The sequence below is a fragment of the Fulmarus glacialis genome, unplaced genomic scaffold, assembly GCF_000690835.1.
Source record: "Fulmarus glacialis isolate BGI_N327 unplaced genomic scaffold, ASM69083v1 scaffold14699, whole genome shotgun sequence".
In the NCBI taxonomy this organism is placed as follows: domain Eukaryota; kingdom Metazoa; phylum Chordata; class Aves; order Procellariiformes; family Procellariidae; genus Fulmarus; species Fulmarus glacialis.
Window position 1 is genome coordinate 1 of NW_009232725.1, and position 15,371 is coordinate 15,371.

At 46.1% G+C, this 15,371-nt stretch overlaps 1 protein-coding gene across 1 annotated transcript in view; it reads left to right on the forward strand.

Moving 5' to 3' along the window:
• Nucleotides 1–4: 4 nt before the first annotated feature.
• Nucleotides 5–15,371, forward strand: part of LOC104082072 (aggrecan core protein-like) — a gene marked incomplete at both ends in the record, with an annotated part of 16,271 nt that continues 904 nt past the window's right edge. The window contains 6 exons of the mRNA XM_009585040.1: nucleotides 5–804; nucleotides 925–2,351; nucleotides 11,190–11,303; nucleotides 14,018–14,176; nucleotides 14,664–14,746; nucleotides 15,086–15,230. Coding sequence (XP_009583335.1) covers nucleotides 5–804; nucleotides 925–2,351; nucleotides 11,190–11,303; nucleotides 14,018–14,176; nucleotides 14,664–14,746; nucleotides 15,086–15,230 — 2,728 coding nt within the window. The remainder of the gene's footprint in view (nucleotides 805–924; nucleotides 2,352–11,189; nucleotides 11,304–14,017; nucleotides 14,177–14,663; nucleotides 14,747–15,085; nucleotides 15,231–15,371) is intronic.

Here is a 15,371-nt window from a genome sequence, read left to right on the forward strand (position 1 = left end):
AATTACAGGAGCAGAAGCAAAAGAGATTTTGGAAATCAGTGGATTGCCTTCAGGAGGTGAAGACTCATCAGGCATGGTATCTGGGAGTTTAGACATCAGTGGTGAGCCTTCTGGGCATGTAGACTTTGGTGGGAGTGTTTCTGGAGTGCTCGAGATGAGCGGACACCCGAGTGGAGTGATTGACAGCAGCGGAGAAGTCTCTGGAGTTGATGTCACCAGTGGCCTACTGTCTGGAGAGGAAAGTGGACTCACCTCTGGCTTTCCCACAGTCTCTCTTGTGGATACCACTTTGGTGGAAGTTGTAACACATACATCAATTGCACAAGAGGTGGGAGAAGGGCCATCCGGGATGATAGAAATCAGTGGATTTCCTTCTGGAGACAGAGGACTATCTGGAGAAGGGTCTGGAGCTGTGGAGACTAGTGGGTTTCCTTCAGGGACAGGAGACTTCAGTGGAGAGCCATCCGGGATCCCGTACGTCAGTGAAGACATTTCTGGAGCCACAGATCTAAGTGGACAATCTTCATCAGTGACTGATATTAGTGGGGAGGCCTCAGGGCTTCCAGAAGTCACTTTAGTCACTTCTGATTTAGTAGAAGTTGTGACAAGACCAACAGTATCACAGGAACTTGGTGGGGAAACAGCTGTCACATTTCCCTACGGTTTTGGGCCAAGCAGTGAGGCCTCTTCATCTGGTGAACTAAGTGGGGAAACATCTGCATTGCCAGACAGTGGTGTAGAAACATCAACAGCTTATGAGATCAGTGGTGAAACATCTGCATTTCCTGAACCTAGCATAGAAACATCCACAATTCACGAAATCAGTGGGGAAATATCTGCATTTCCTGAAACTAGCATAGAAACATCCACAATTCACGAAATCAGTGGGGAGACATCTGCATTTCCTGAGTTTAGCATAGAAACATCAACAATTCAAGAAATCAGTGGAGAAACATCTGCATTTCCTGAAATTATCATAGAAACATCCACAAGTCAAGAAGCCAGGGGTGAAACATCTGGCTATCCTGAAATTAGCATAGAAACATCCACAGTTCAAGAAGTAAGTGGGGAAACCTCTGCGTTTCCTGAAAGTGGCACAGATACATCCACCATACAAGAAATCAGTGGGGAAACGTCTGCATTTCCTGAAATTAGAATAGAAACATCCACCATTCGAGACATCAGTGGGGAAACGTCTGCATTTCCTGAAATTAGAATAGAAACATTCACAAGTCAGGAGGCCAGGGGTGAAACATCTGGCTATCCTGAAATTAGCATAGAAACATCCACAGTCCACGAAACCAGTGGAGAGACATCTGCCTTTCCTGAAATCAGCATAGAAACTTCAACAGTCCATGAAATTAGCGGAGAAACATCTGCCTTTCCTGAAATTAGCATAGAAACATCCACAGTCCATGAAATTAGTGGGGAAAGTTCTGCATTTCCCGAAATTAGAATAGAAACATCCACAAATCAAGAAGCCAGGGGTGAAACATCTGGTTATCCTGAAATTAGCATAGAAACATCCACAGTCCATGAAACCAGTGGGGAAGCATCTGCATTTCCCAAAATCAACATAGAAACTTCGACGGTCCACGAAATCAGTGGAGAAACATCTGCCTTTCCTGAAATTAGAATAGAAACATCCACAAGTCAAGAAGCCCGGGGTGAAACATTTGCCTTTCCTGAGATTAGCATAGAAACTTCTACAGTCCATGAAATCAGTGGGGAAACATCTGCATTCCCAGAAATTAGCATAGAAACACCAACAAGTCAAGAAGCCAGGGGTGAAACATCTGCCTATCCCCAAACGAGCATAGAAACATCCACAGTTCAAGAAGTAAGTGGGGAAACCTCTGCGTTTCCTGAAATTAGAATAGAAACATCCACAAGTCAAGAAGCCCGGGGTGAAACATCTGCATTTCCTGAGATTACCATAGAACCATCCACAGTCCACGAAACCAGTGGAGAAGCATCCGCATTGCCTGCTGCTAACATCGAAACAGCTGCCACATCTTTGGCCGGTGGTGAGCCCTCTGGTGCTCCCGAGGAGAAGGAAATTCCTGACGTAACATCTGGAGCTGTGACACACTCGATTGCAGGCATTTCAGGGGAAACCTCTGTCCCAGACGTTGTAATTAGTACCAGTACTCCAGATGTTGAACCAACACAGGGACCCAGGAACCCTGAAGAGGCTCAGCTCGAAATAGAGCCCTCCCCTCCTGCAGTGTCAGGACAAGAGACAGAGACAGCTGTTGTTCTAGACAATCCCCATCTGCTGGCCACCGCTACTGCTGCCCTGCCTCAAGTCTCACAAGAAGCAATAGACGCATTAGGACCCACTAGAGAAGGTACCGTGTCTTCTCGTACGGAAGCGAACGCGCTGTGGAGGGGATGGGAGGGAGGAGGCATAGCCGTCACAGTTTGCTGCTTCTACCACAGAGAACATTTAACACAGAAGGAGGCTTGAGCAAAATATTACTGTGGTGGGAAGCCATAAACATGTGGGGTTTTCCACAGGTTGTGTTCAATAGCTTCTGTCTTAACAAATGGTAGTCTGTGTTTGGGCAGATAATGCAATTATCCAGCCAGCATAACCACGTCCGCAGAAGCCTCCTGGACCTCCCTCCTGCCTGCCCACGGCAATTACATGCCCCTGGGAAGAGCAGCAGAGGACCAGTTCAAGGGAAGCACCAGGAGATGCGTACCTGGCCTTCCCCCACCGCACCATAGCAGTAGGCATCGTTCGCTCCTCTGAGTTGCTGTTCCTGGTGGACGTGGCTGCGCCCCAGGTGGGGTGGCTGTGTGATGAGCAGCCTGGTGGAGCTGGCACCTGCCAGGAACATGATGGAGGCTTGTGCCCCCCAGGATCTTGGATCTGCTTGTGCCCCCCAGGGTACCCGCGTGATCGCTGGGACATAGGTGAGCTCTCCCCTCTGTGCTGCCAGAGGTGGGGGCTCAAAAAAGAGTATTCTGTGAATAGTCATTGAGAGCCGCTGTGACCAGGCTCCTGGGTGTGACATAGCTGGGGAAGGCACCAGGGCATTCACCCCCCCTTTGAAATTGCTCTTAGCCATTGCTATAATCTAGAGAAAACAACAACTTTTTCTTCTCATGTGGAAACAAGAGCAAAGACGACTCCACCCGCCAGAGACTTCCACCCTGGCTAGTGGATGCAGCTGAGAAGTTGGATAAGACAGGCTGCAAGTCTCTGTCCTGTTTTGTTTCTCTTTCGTTGATGTGTTGACTTGCTCCCTGTATCCCCGAGTGTTTCACAGCACTTGCTCTGGAGTGGGAGGCTGGCCATCAGCAGCTTCGCACTGCTGAGGGGTAAGAGGCAAAGCAAGCCAGCTGGGGGCAAAAATCTCTGCTCTCAGCATCATCTGTGCCGAGTGCGATGTTTGCATCGGGCAAACTGCTCCGGTCCCTTGGGCACAGAGCGTGGGTGCCCTCTGGTCTGTGCCTTACGCTGCTCTCTGCAGCTAGAAGGGGCTGAATGTGTGAGATGATGCTCAGAGCGTCGCTACCTTTTGTCAGCTCTGCTGATAAATGCCTTTCCTTCCACCCTGCCCCTTTTTTGGTGTTTTAACGCTCTGTCTTCCGTAGGACCCCTTGCTGCCAAGTATACTCAGATACAATATTTAAATCTGAGTAACCATTTATGGTGAAAACACTCTGCTAGCTTTCTGACAAGCATCCCCCGAGCAGTGTTCACGCACCGTGGAGGCATTAGGATACTGCAGTGAGAAGAAAACGAGATGGGACGTTGTTGTGCGTGCTTCTTGGCCAAGGGAGGAGCCCAGTCCCGGTAACACAGGATGTCCCGCAACATCCCTGGCCACAGCTTGGTTTCACTTTGCTGGCTCCTGGGGACAGGCCCCATTTCAAAACCATCAATGCTTGTGCTGTATGAAGGTCCTACATATGCTCGGTTCTCAATGGGCCACAAGTTCATGTAGGACGTGTTGCTTAAGTATGGTACAAAATGTATGTGCAAAGAGATTTGCTCAGTTCCTTCTAGCAAAAGTAATATTAATTCCACCCCCTTCCCACGTTACCTCCCGAACTGCTTCTGTTTTGGTTAATTTACACCATTCAGCACAGGTAGCTCTGGATTCAGTAAAGGTCTGTAAGTGCAGGACTTTGTGAAGCTCAGCCTGGTTTCTAACAGCATTTCCATCCCCAAAGCGTTTTGAACGAGTCACTGCATTTCCCTCTACGTCACTTCTCTCCCTCTGAGAAAACAGGTAATCACAAACCTTTGTTCAGTCCTGCTCGTAACACATTTGAGGTCCTGTCTGTCTCTGCTGAGCAGCTGCACAGCGGATGCTGCAGGAGTGGGTGAGGGCAAGTCAGTGGGGTCGTTCCCACAGCACTGGTCCAGCCTGGCACGGTGTCCTGCAGGGTGCTGCAGGAGTTACGTGCCCAAAAGCCCTCCTTGCACACCTAGTGGGCTCTGCTTTTCAGCCATGCCCGCTGCCACATCCAAGCCTGGAGACAAAAACAGGCCAGCAAAGGCAGGGTTGAGGGGAAGGAAGGAAAGTAGCCAGTGAGGCTCAGTTAAAAAAAAAAAAAAATTTAAAAAAAATATTGGCCCCAAAGTATGGTTTTATTTCACTGCTTTTTCTTTTTATAAATTACCCACAAGGCGATTGCCAGATTCTTGGGAGCGTTTGTTAGCCAACATTCTTGTGAAGTATTTTGAAAGAAAACCATGTGTTCAGCAGCTCATGTGTGAAGCAGCTTGAAAAATGTTCTGAAATTGGAACATGTTGTGTATTTGCAAGTCACAGAGATGACGATGTAGCAGCTGGGGTTTCTTAGCAGGTGACAGGGAGAGGTAAGTGACAACTGCATGAAGTTTAATTGTAGACTCTTTATAAACTAGAGATGGCCTTGAGTACACGCGCATGGCTGGTGTTCCCACCAGGGAAGATATTCTAGGGTAAAACTTCTCTTTTTATTGGTAAGCTTCTTTACTACAGTGTTCTTATAGGGTTAAATGCAGTCCTCGTCAGGGTTTGAAGGAAGCTCATTCAGGTGGCAAGAAAATGTATTGACCATGAACTTGCAATGAGGCGAACTTCTTCTAGAGAATTAGGGCAAAGTGATGACAAAAGAAGAAAAAAAAAGAAAAATAGTCACAGATTTCCTTTTTTGGGTCGTTACTCTTTACAGTGCTCTGGGGATTGTGAACATGGGAAGTCTACAAGGCAGAACCATAGGCTGGAGCCCAAAATGCTATTTCCCATGTTGTGGCTGTCTTTTTACCTGAAGCTTCCCAGTCTTGAAATTTAGCTCGTGCAAAAAGATCAGTTCTAATATCTGTGCCTTGTGCTGTGCTCAGAGTTTCTAGGGTGTAATGGATGCCCGTTACGTGCAATTAACTTTAACTAACATTAAAGCACGGGTGAAGCTCGTTCAGCTTACAGAAGGAGCTTAGAATGAGGAGCAGGGAAGCATGTGGCTGTTGTCCTCTTGTCCTGTCGTTGAAGGGTTCCAGTTAGATCCAGCAGTCTTTTTAGTGGGATGATTTAAGAAGAATGATATTTTTCTGCTCTGCTATACCCTCTACTTCTCTCTAAAAGCCAGAGCCAGAAGCACAAGACAACTGAAAATTAACGCTTGGAGTGCCAGTATTGTTTAGTATTTAACCAAATTGAAGGCTACGCATGCACGTCTTTAGTCAGCAGTTTGATTCTTCCGCGAGGACAGGAACCCCACAAGCTTGAAGAATTGTCCATAGGCTTGGCTTCTTCATCCAGAGTTTTGCCAGCTCAGCGGGTCTTTTTGCCTCTGAAAAATTATTAGCTGAAAAAAGCATGCTGGCGCTTCAGTGAAAGGCTGTGGTTTGGAGCACTCCGACCAGTCAATGACTTAAAAACTTCACTCAAGCTGGGGGAAAAAAGAGAAATATGCTGATATGGCAGCTATTTATGTTAAGCTATTTATGTTAAGCTATTTATTCATGGAGTCTGCTGCCTATGGCCCCGACACAGCTGAAGGTTAGAATCCGAATGAGGAAAGGTCTTGATGGGCTTTCCTCATTCTTCACGCCCTGGAAGTCCGAGGGATAGAGTTTTGTCGGTCCAGAGAAGATCAACCCAGAAGAAAAAAGTCTAGAAAACATTCACCTGATTCATAATGTTTCACCTAATGTGGAATGAAGAGTATGCCCTCAAGAAGGAGATGGAGGTACCAGTCCTGGCTGAGAGACAAGCAAAAGCACAGACCATTTGTGGCTGACCAGGTGATTTGATGTCTCCTGGATATACTGTCTGTTTTGCATCAGAAGTTTATTAGCTTAATTAAAACCTTTCACTGAAGAGGCAACCTACAGTCCTGGACTAGTGTTATATACATGTCAGTTTACTTCTACACATAATATTTTGGAGGCAGAGATGTCCGAACCTCCTGAGCTCTCCTTCCATGAGAGTGTTGGACAAGTCAAAGGTTCCAGCAGATCAACAGATTCTCCTGGAAACTTGCTGTTCTTTAGATGAATGTAGCTTTTTAAGGCTGTAGCAATATCTGCCCCTTCTGCTGCATGGAGGCTTTGGTTTAATTATTGTAGTTAATTATTTTAATGACTTAATTGCTCATCGTAAGTCACTAGCTGGCTATGTGATGTTCGATGCTAGAACTTTACTTAAAATGTGAGACAACTGTTTTCCCCGACTCCTCCTATTCTTTTCTTGTAGGAATCACCCTACAATTGCTCCAATGTTTTTCTTCTCTGTTTGAGCTATCAGATCAGCAGTTCAAACTTCCCAGGAGTCTCTGAAAAGCAAATTTAATTTGTACCTGGATTTTTTTTTTTCCTCAGTCTCCAGAAGATAATTATCTAGCTGGTCTCTGAGTCCCTGTTTGGATAATTGCACTTACAAGGAGGCCTATAAAGAAAGGGTGAGGGGCACAACAGGGACTGTTGGACATCCTGAAAACGCCTTGCCTTTCTGTCTTACCTTTTCCTCTCTGCAGAATAAAAACAGGAGTTTAAATCCTAGGGTGTATTTCTAAACTGATTACTCACAGCTTCAGGAAAAAGTTTGGTCAGGGTTTGGGTGATAGCATCCTCTCTGTTCACAAGCTGCTTCTCCTTAGCAGGTGTTTTAAGCACAAAGCTGACCTTGTTTAATGGGTATTTTTGCTCATCTTTCATACAGGCTGCCATTGAGAGAAATGCACAGACTGTATTGTTTTAAAAAGTGTTAGCACTGTTTCTAGTATTGTCTTCTTAGCTTGGGATGAAGGATTTTTAGAAGCATTTCCTTCTCACCACTGACACTGTGTGTTCACTTTTGCATGCCACTTGCCTTCTGAGCAAAACCAAGACGAATCTATTTCTCTTTCATTTCTAAAGGATTTCTCCTTCCAATTTCCATGATCTAGTACAGCAAATTGTTTTCAAAGGCATTGGGAGAATACTTATGTTGTGTTTAGCTGCACCAAAAGAAAATAGTTCTGACTAAATATAGTATGTATCTGGCAATGTAAAAGAAATCTTAGGAAGAAAATGATGAAACAAATTCAAAGTTTGCATTGTAGCTATGTAACTCCACTTGCTTTCTCCAGCCAACAGTTTACATCTTCCAGATGCAAGACCCTGTTTACATTGGATATTTTGTTTTAATTGTTTTATTTTTTAGAAAAAATCTAGAAATTAGACCTTGAGTCCTGTTAGTAGCAAAAAATAGAAAATGTTGTGACAATAGATTTGAATAATCTTTTGCAACTTCTGGGCGATATTAACTGCGGTACGAATCATCCTCTAAAGAGCTGCTAATTTTGCATTCTCCTCAAGAAGTGAGTTAATAATATGTTCTAAATGGGCTTCCTATTCTTGGCACCGCAAGGCATTTTCTCCCCTGTCTTTGTTTTAGAGCTGAAGCTCTTGAAAGCGAGGGCTGCCTCTGTTCTGCATCCCATGCCACATCGCTTGTCCTTTGTTAGCCTGGGTAATAATAGCAGTAGTCTTCTCTTCTTGTCGGTTGATAAGCACTTGAGCTGCATCTCAAAGCAGAGCTGACTTTTTGAATGACTGCTCACCCAAGCAAATAAATAGCTCGCCTCTGCGTAAGATCCTTGGATGTCAAGGCAGCCGGTGCTGTGGAAGTGGGGTCTTGCTTCGTGCTGAGCAGAGCTGGCACACCTAGCGTGCCGCAGGCTTTTCAGCTGGCTGAAGAGGTGTACAGTGATTTACTAACCTCATCTAGCTCTAAACTCTGCGGAAGTGGACACATTTATGGTATATAAAAGGTTATGAAGAAAACAGTCAGGCGTTGCTTGATAGATGGCGTTTTGTTTGGGGTTTTTTTTACTGGAGTTCTCACCCCCTGTAAATCCTATGGCTTTGATGCGATACCCTAGAAACACCCACAAACCCACTCGCCAGGGTTTCCAGAGACAACATCACTGCCAATTTTACCATTTAGAACTTACTTTTCGAAAAGACCTCCAAGACCTAAATTTTCCGGGAGGACCAGAATAAGCAACACTTTTTCCAACCCGGCTGGTATGAGTTTTCCTGATATCAGTTTGGTGAGGTAATTCTACATCCAGATGGAGATAGGGTCACTGCCCCAATAGCCCAATAGGCTAAAGGGGAGGTTTGGTACTTAAAACGTCTTCTCTCCAGCCATTTGCAGCACACTTCTGGGAAAAAAAAACACTAACTGTGTCTCACTTGTATATGTTGTCTATTTTTCCAATACTACCTACAAGTACATACTCTTTCTCTATGTGTCATATATAAAAATATATATGTATATGTATGGAGAGATATATAACATATATATTATATGCAGATATTTGTTTTTACAGCATATATAATATGTGCAATCATATTATATACAATATCTGTAAAAGGAAATTCTGTTCCAGTGTTATTTCCCAGCTGGAAACTTGTGGCAATGAATTTGCACGTGTGTGCCTCCTCCCTCCTCCTCCAAGACCAGGGATGGCAACTCACAGTGGGTCTCCTGCATCTCAGAAGAGATCTTGGATGTGCCAAGTTTTAGTCCATGTGGCCGAAGACAGCTGAAGACTCATTATTCCTTGCTAAACGTTCTGCTTTAGCTCTCGTATGTGCTTTATTCCCACTTCTGCAGCATGCTTTCCACTTCATGGAGCCTAACGGACAAAGGAGAGCCTTTCCTTACTTGTTCAGCTGGAGCCCACTGGAATCAACATGAACTTCTGCTGCCACTGCTGTTAGGAAGCCCAACGGGCCTCTAGAGTTGTAATCATCCCTCAGGATACCTCATTTTCCTTTATGCTCTCTATCTTCTAGGAACTCCAAGTGTGACTAATAAGCAATAGCCAGCCAAGTTCAACTCTTCACTTCCGTTAGGCCCATGACCCCCATTTTGTTCTGGAATGTATTTATTAGTGTCATGGAAACAGGATCTCCGATTCTTTTCATGTTGCAGTGAACAAAGAAATCCAGAAAGCATTCATGACTATTTAGAAGGGCAATTTAGTGGAAAAAAATTCCTTCTATCAGTGAAGAACTAACTGCAAAACTGCTGTAAGAGGTTCATCAGCCATCTGAGGAATAATTGCATTGTTCGCAGTGATACAGCCTGGAATAAAGATGACAACTTCATGCTCCAAAGCACGAACCTATTTACCATCCAAGGTCAGGAGGAATTTTTTCCATCACTTAGGCACGTTACAGAAATGTCAACTTTTAGTTGACATATCAGACATTGGCCACAGAGCAACTAGACAGCCACTTGGGGTAAAACAGGCGTCTGCTTTCATATGTCTGGGGACACGGTTCTGCAGGGAGACAGTGTCCGACCAAATATACCCCAGTCAGAAGACAAGCACAGACCTTGAGGAGTTGCTGCACTGCTCTGGTATTTCCGTAGCCAGCATGTTTATCATCTTTGAATGTTTCCTCACTAACCCCTCTCATCCACAAGAAGAGCATGGAGTGTTAGTCAGCGCTTTTAAAGCCTTACATTTCTTCTGAGCGTGAAAAGCAGAAACAACTCGCATGAGGACCTAACCAGTCATCATTTAACCTAACCTGCATGGATGTGCTCCCACTTTCTTCCTTAGTCTTCTTCCTTGTTTCTTGAGTTGAACGTCTCTGAAATCTTTCCATTCTGAATTATTTTTCTTCTGATTCCAAAGTTCAATAAGTAGGATTAAGGCTCAGTCTGGCGAGATACTGGGAGAAGAGCTTTTACTTCCAGCACAAGCTAGATTTTACAATATATAGATACAAACTGGCTACCCGTGGCCTTCTTCAGAGCGTCCAATCTTCCTTCCTTCTGCCCCAAGATGACAGGGGATGAAAGTGCTACCCAGGTTTGTGCTAATTAGCAAGTTGAGAAACGTTGGAGAGTTGGGGGCCAAACTCTTTCCATGCCAACTTCTCTTCTTACCTCCAAAAAGCAGAAAGAATCTCAAGGGCTGTTCTAGGTGGGAAACTAAGAGTAGTTTCCTCCACCAAGAGTGAATCCAGAAGATCTACACCTTCTTCCAGCCCCATCACAAGCAAGAGAGAGCACAGTGGGGACAGGTCTGGAGAAAATGGCACTGCACTCCGGTATTCCTCACCAAGGAAGAGGCACCCATAGCCAGGCCTAAGACCCTCAAAGGGAAGGATTCTTTTCTTTCCTGCACTTTCTTCATTTTCACTGAGAAGATTTCTTGCCCCGGAACTTCATCTAAATTATGGTTAGGAAGAAACTAGTAATGAGCACTGGCCCCAGGAAGGCCAGTTAGGAGATAGAGATCTATTTCAGGATGTTTCCATCACGTATGAGAATTCCACGTTCTTCCTCGTAGGCCCATAGCTGGTGGAGACACAGACACAAGTTTGCATGTTCGATCTAACAGGCAGAGGCAGCGAACAAGGAAGAGTTACCACAGCTGTCAAAGCCACTGAGTGCTGTGTATTGGATACATCTTGCTGAGCTTGTCCTGATATCTTCAGAGTGGTGTTCAACCACCAAGTGACAGAAAATCAATGTCTTCCTTGTAGGGTGGGTTGGGTCTCTTGCCTTCATTCTTCCAGCAGCAGCAGTGGCAGTGTGTTTCAAAATAAGACCCTAACAACTCCCAGGTTCGCCCAAAACAACTGATATTCCCTCCTAAACAAACAAGGAAACAAGTTCTCCTGTTGGTGGAGTTGTCTGCCCAGAGCCCTAATGGAAGCCCTTGATTTCTTGCAGACACTGATGAGTGCCACTCAAGCCCCTGTCTGAATGGAGCTACCTGCGTTGATGGCATCGACTCTTTCAAATGCTTATGCCTTCCCAGCTACGGAGGGGACCTGTGTGAGATCGGTACGGCCTACCTGGCTTCAGCTAATCTTACTAACTGCTGCACTACCTCGTTCCCACCCTACCCCCCAAAAAAGCTGATCCCAAGTGCTTCCGTCAGTCCTGCCCTCATCTCAGTGAGCTAACCTCTAACAGCAGCTTAAAATACAGCAGGGAAAAGCTTTGAGACTTTTGCTTATGTATTTTGATTACTTTGTCCATCACAGCACCATGTCCTGTAAGATTCCTAAGCAGGAGCTTCTGGTGTCTTCTTCAGCTTTCTCTTCTTTAAGTTTCTGTAGTGAAGCTCCGTGCAAATTGTAATGGTGTTGATCACAGAAGTCGCTGTCTCTTTGGGTCAAGGGTCTTTCTGTTCATCTGTAACAGTAGGGAAACATCTGAGTACATCTTCACCCCAGGCAAACTTTCTCTGCTAGACTGGAATTTCATGGAAGGATGCTTCAACTGAGCCATGTAAAATGATTGTGTTTCTCTCTGTGAAGATGCAGCTGAGAGAAGCCTCGTTCACTCCAGGAATCTCCACTGATTTGACACAGCATGACATTTTTGTCATCTCTTCAACATGGCTTCCTGTGGCAAAATCAGCAGGGAATGTATATCTTTGAGAAAACGTGAACTGACCTATTTTTTCATCAAAATTAGGTACTCTGACCTGCACTAATACTTCTTTTTGTTTCTACAAGGAAAGAAAAAAAGAGCTGTTTTTTTTCTTAAAGCTGATGAAAGTCCAAACTTTTATCAGCTTAGCTGATGGGAAGCTCTCCTGCCTTGCTCAAACAAAAGAGGAAAAAGGTTGCAGTGTCTTCTTCACCGTGGCACGAGTAATATATATTGGATTTTCTCCTCCCCTTTCTCTGCATCTCTCTTTATGCTTCCAAAATGATCATATGGAGTAGATCATAAGGAGGCAGCTCAGGATCATTGGACGATCTGTCTTAATATCACTTTCCTAATGCAACTTAATCAGCCTCTGGTTTCCCCATCCCTGCTACCTGTTGTTGAAGATCCCTGTAATAGAACAAGAGACTTTCTACCCTGCAGCCACTTACGACCCTGTTTGTTCCAAGCCAGACTTAATTTCCTCTCTTCCATGATTTATGGGCTGTGATGCGTGGGGCCCATAGCCTGGAAGATGCAAGAGGAAGCCAGTGCCCCGAATTCAGTGGTGAATGTAAATCTTCATTATTCCCATGAGGAAACCTTCCATTCTATAACATCTCCAAGAATAGCAGGATACTGTAGGTGAGCTCTGCCATCTGTGCACACAGCCAGTCCTTCCTGTCACCACGACAGTGCCCCTACCAGGGAACAAGCTTTTCGTCATTCTTTTCCAAGACGATTGCTGTCACATTTCCCCGTAAGTAACAGCTATGTGGGAAAGAATGGCCTCTCTCCTAGGAAACGTCCTGCTGAGGTTCTGTGCCATGTGCTGTCCCATTCCCAGGCTGTGATGACAAGGAGTGGTATTCAAGCTGCTGGAAAAAAGTCTTAAATCTCAAAAGACAGAGCGTGTTCTCTGCTCACCTTGTGCAAGCGATCTGCCTGCAAAGATCAAGAATCCTTAGAGCTTCAGCTACTTCCAGATAATCCATTTGATCTGTTGAAGAAGGCAGAAAATGTTTTTAATGCCTCAACTAATTACCAACCCTTCCAACAACTATGAAGCATCTACAGTCTCCAGCTGGAAGGACACCAGAAGGCTGTATTAGGAGGAATTAGTGTGATTGAAGGTGACAAGTGCTTTGACCTACTAAGTTTAACAACAGAAGAAAGAAACTGACTCCAGAAAACCTTACCGGAAAGGGAGAGATGCATGAGGACTCATGAAAACCCACCACTCCAAGAGCAGCAACTGCCTGAGAAAGAATGGTAGATTGGGCATCTGAAAGGCTGAGATGAAACACATTTCATTTTCTGTTTCCTTTGGTCAGATGGAGCAGACACGTGGTGTTGCATTGCATGGGAGCTGCTGAAGGTCTTTTCTGGTGGTTTCTCCATTCGCCTCTGCTCTCCCCCATCTGTGGTTTTATTTTTTTTAATTAATGGGTTCAACTCTTCAGCGTTTCTCAGATGATAAAAGATATTCTGAAAAGTTAAGAAATTTTTGTACTTCTCTAGCAGCTTCCAAGTTTTTTCCTTGAGATTTCATTTCCTCTCTTCACCATGGTAAGTTCCTGTCTCCATCTCTTTTCTCCCACCTTGGTAGGTTTGCTTCTCTTCCAGAGCCCCAGCGATGCGACCACCAGAACCTGGGCTCTCCTCCCCTCTTTCCTTTTCAACACATACATGTTGACTCTGGGCATCTGGATTCAGGTTTTGGAGTTTCTTTCCAAAGCAAGAAAACTCTGCAGGCCAGCACAAGTGGGAAGAGAGGGGTTCTTGCTTGGTCAGTTCGTCAAAAACAGAGTCCAGGAACATGACACGGGGACTGAATTGCTCGGGAATAAGTTTGTATCACTCAAGTTTTCCAGTAGCACTGGTCACGTTACTGCAAACATGGGGTCTTCAACACAGGTTCCCCTCTCTGCATGTGTCTTGGATGCCTTCTGATCATTTTCCCTGGGATTTCCCACAGTAAACAGTGTCAGGGCTTGCTTTTTAGTGGAAGTGACCATGTGTTGTCCTATGCCATGAGACCATGAGCTGCTAAGAGGTGAGTTGGAAGACTTCCAGACCCAGGCACCAACTCCTTTTCATTTCTCCTTTGTGTGTTTCAGACCTGGAAAACTGTGAGGAAGGCTGGACCAAGTTCCAGGGCCACTGCTACAGGCACTTTGAAGAGAGAGAGACTTGGATGGATGCAGAGACCAGATGCCGACAACATCAAGCCCACCTGAGCAGTATCATCACCCCAGAGGAGCAAGAATTTGTGAACAGTGAGTGTTGAGGGCAGCCTAAGACTGGGCAGGGGTCCATCTGTTGGATTTTGAGTCTATGGGCAGATTTATCCAAAATTATGTAAAAACCACAATTTTCCCCCCTAGAGCTCAGATAGTTCCTAACGAGGCCTCACCCTTGCGTGGGAGAGGAAGAACCGTCCAGCCGTGAGACAGAAGAGGGCCCTTTCTCGGCTAGGACAGATCTTTGCTCTTACCACATTGCTGATGCGGCTTGTTCACAAGATGTTCACTTGTTGCAACAAGTGCGGTGACCCATGCCAGCATGGGTGGCTCCATGTTGAGTGGGGAGGGAGGCGGACAAGCATGATCGGGGAAAAAAAGGACATCAGGGGCTAGCGACTGAGACGGAGCTGAATGATCCAAAGGCTCCAGGGCCAGAGACAGCTGAGATGGCAAAGAAATGCTTCCAACAAGGTGTAGGGGAACCATGACGCACTCTTCTCTCCCCCTCCGGTTCTTCCAGGCCACGCGCAGGACTACCAGTGGATCGGCCTCAGCGACAGAGCTGTGGAGAACGACTTCCGCTGGTCCGACGGGCACTCCCTGGTGAGCCTGCAGCCTGCGGCGCGGGCGGGCATTAGCCTTCGGTGGGAGGGAAGAGGTTCCTGTTGGGTGGGAAGAGCCTCATGAGTTACACGCTGAGTGCTTGGGTTGGGCATTGACTGGAGGCAACCCTAACCTTTGTAGGGCTCATGGTTTTTCCAAGCCTCTAGTGAAGCTGGTCAGCTAAGCGCCGTTGTGATAGAAATAACCGCTGTAGTAGCAGTGCTGGCAACCCATGGTCTCTGCTGGTGAGATGCACGGGGGAGGCAGCAGCAGGGATGAAGGAGGGAATAGGAGAGAGGAGGGCTCAGCCTCAGGCGAAGGGCTTTCCTCTCTCGACAGCAATTTGAGAACTGGAGGCCCAACCAACCCGACAACTTCTTCGCGGCGGGTGAGGACTGCGTTGTGATGATCTGGCACGAGCAAGGCGAATGGAACGACGTCCCCTGCAACTATCACCTCCCTTTCACCTGCAAGAAAGGAACAGGTCAGCACCCTGCGCCGCGCCGGCAAGGATGGGGAGCTCAGGCAGCGGCTGCGGGGCTGCCAGGGCCAGGGCTTTGTGTCTCCAGGCAGAGCCGTCACTCCCGTACGCCAGCTCCATGCCCACCATGGACACAAGCGGCTG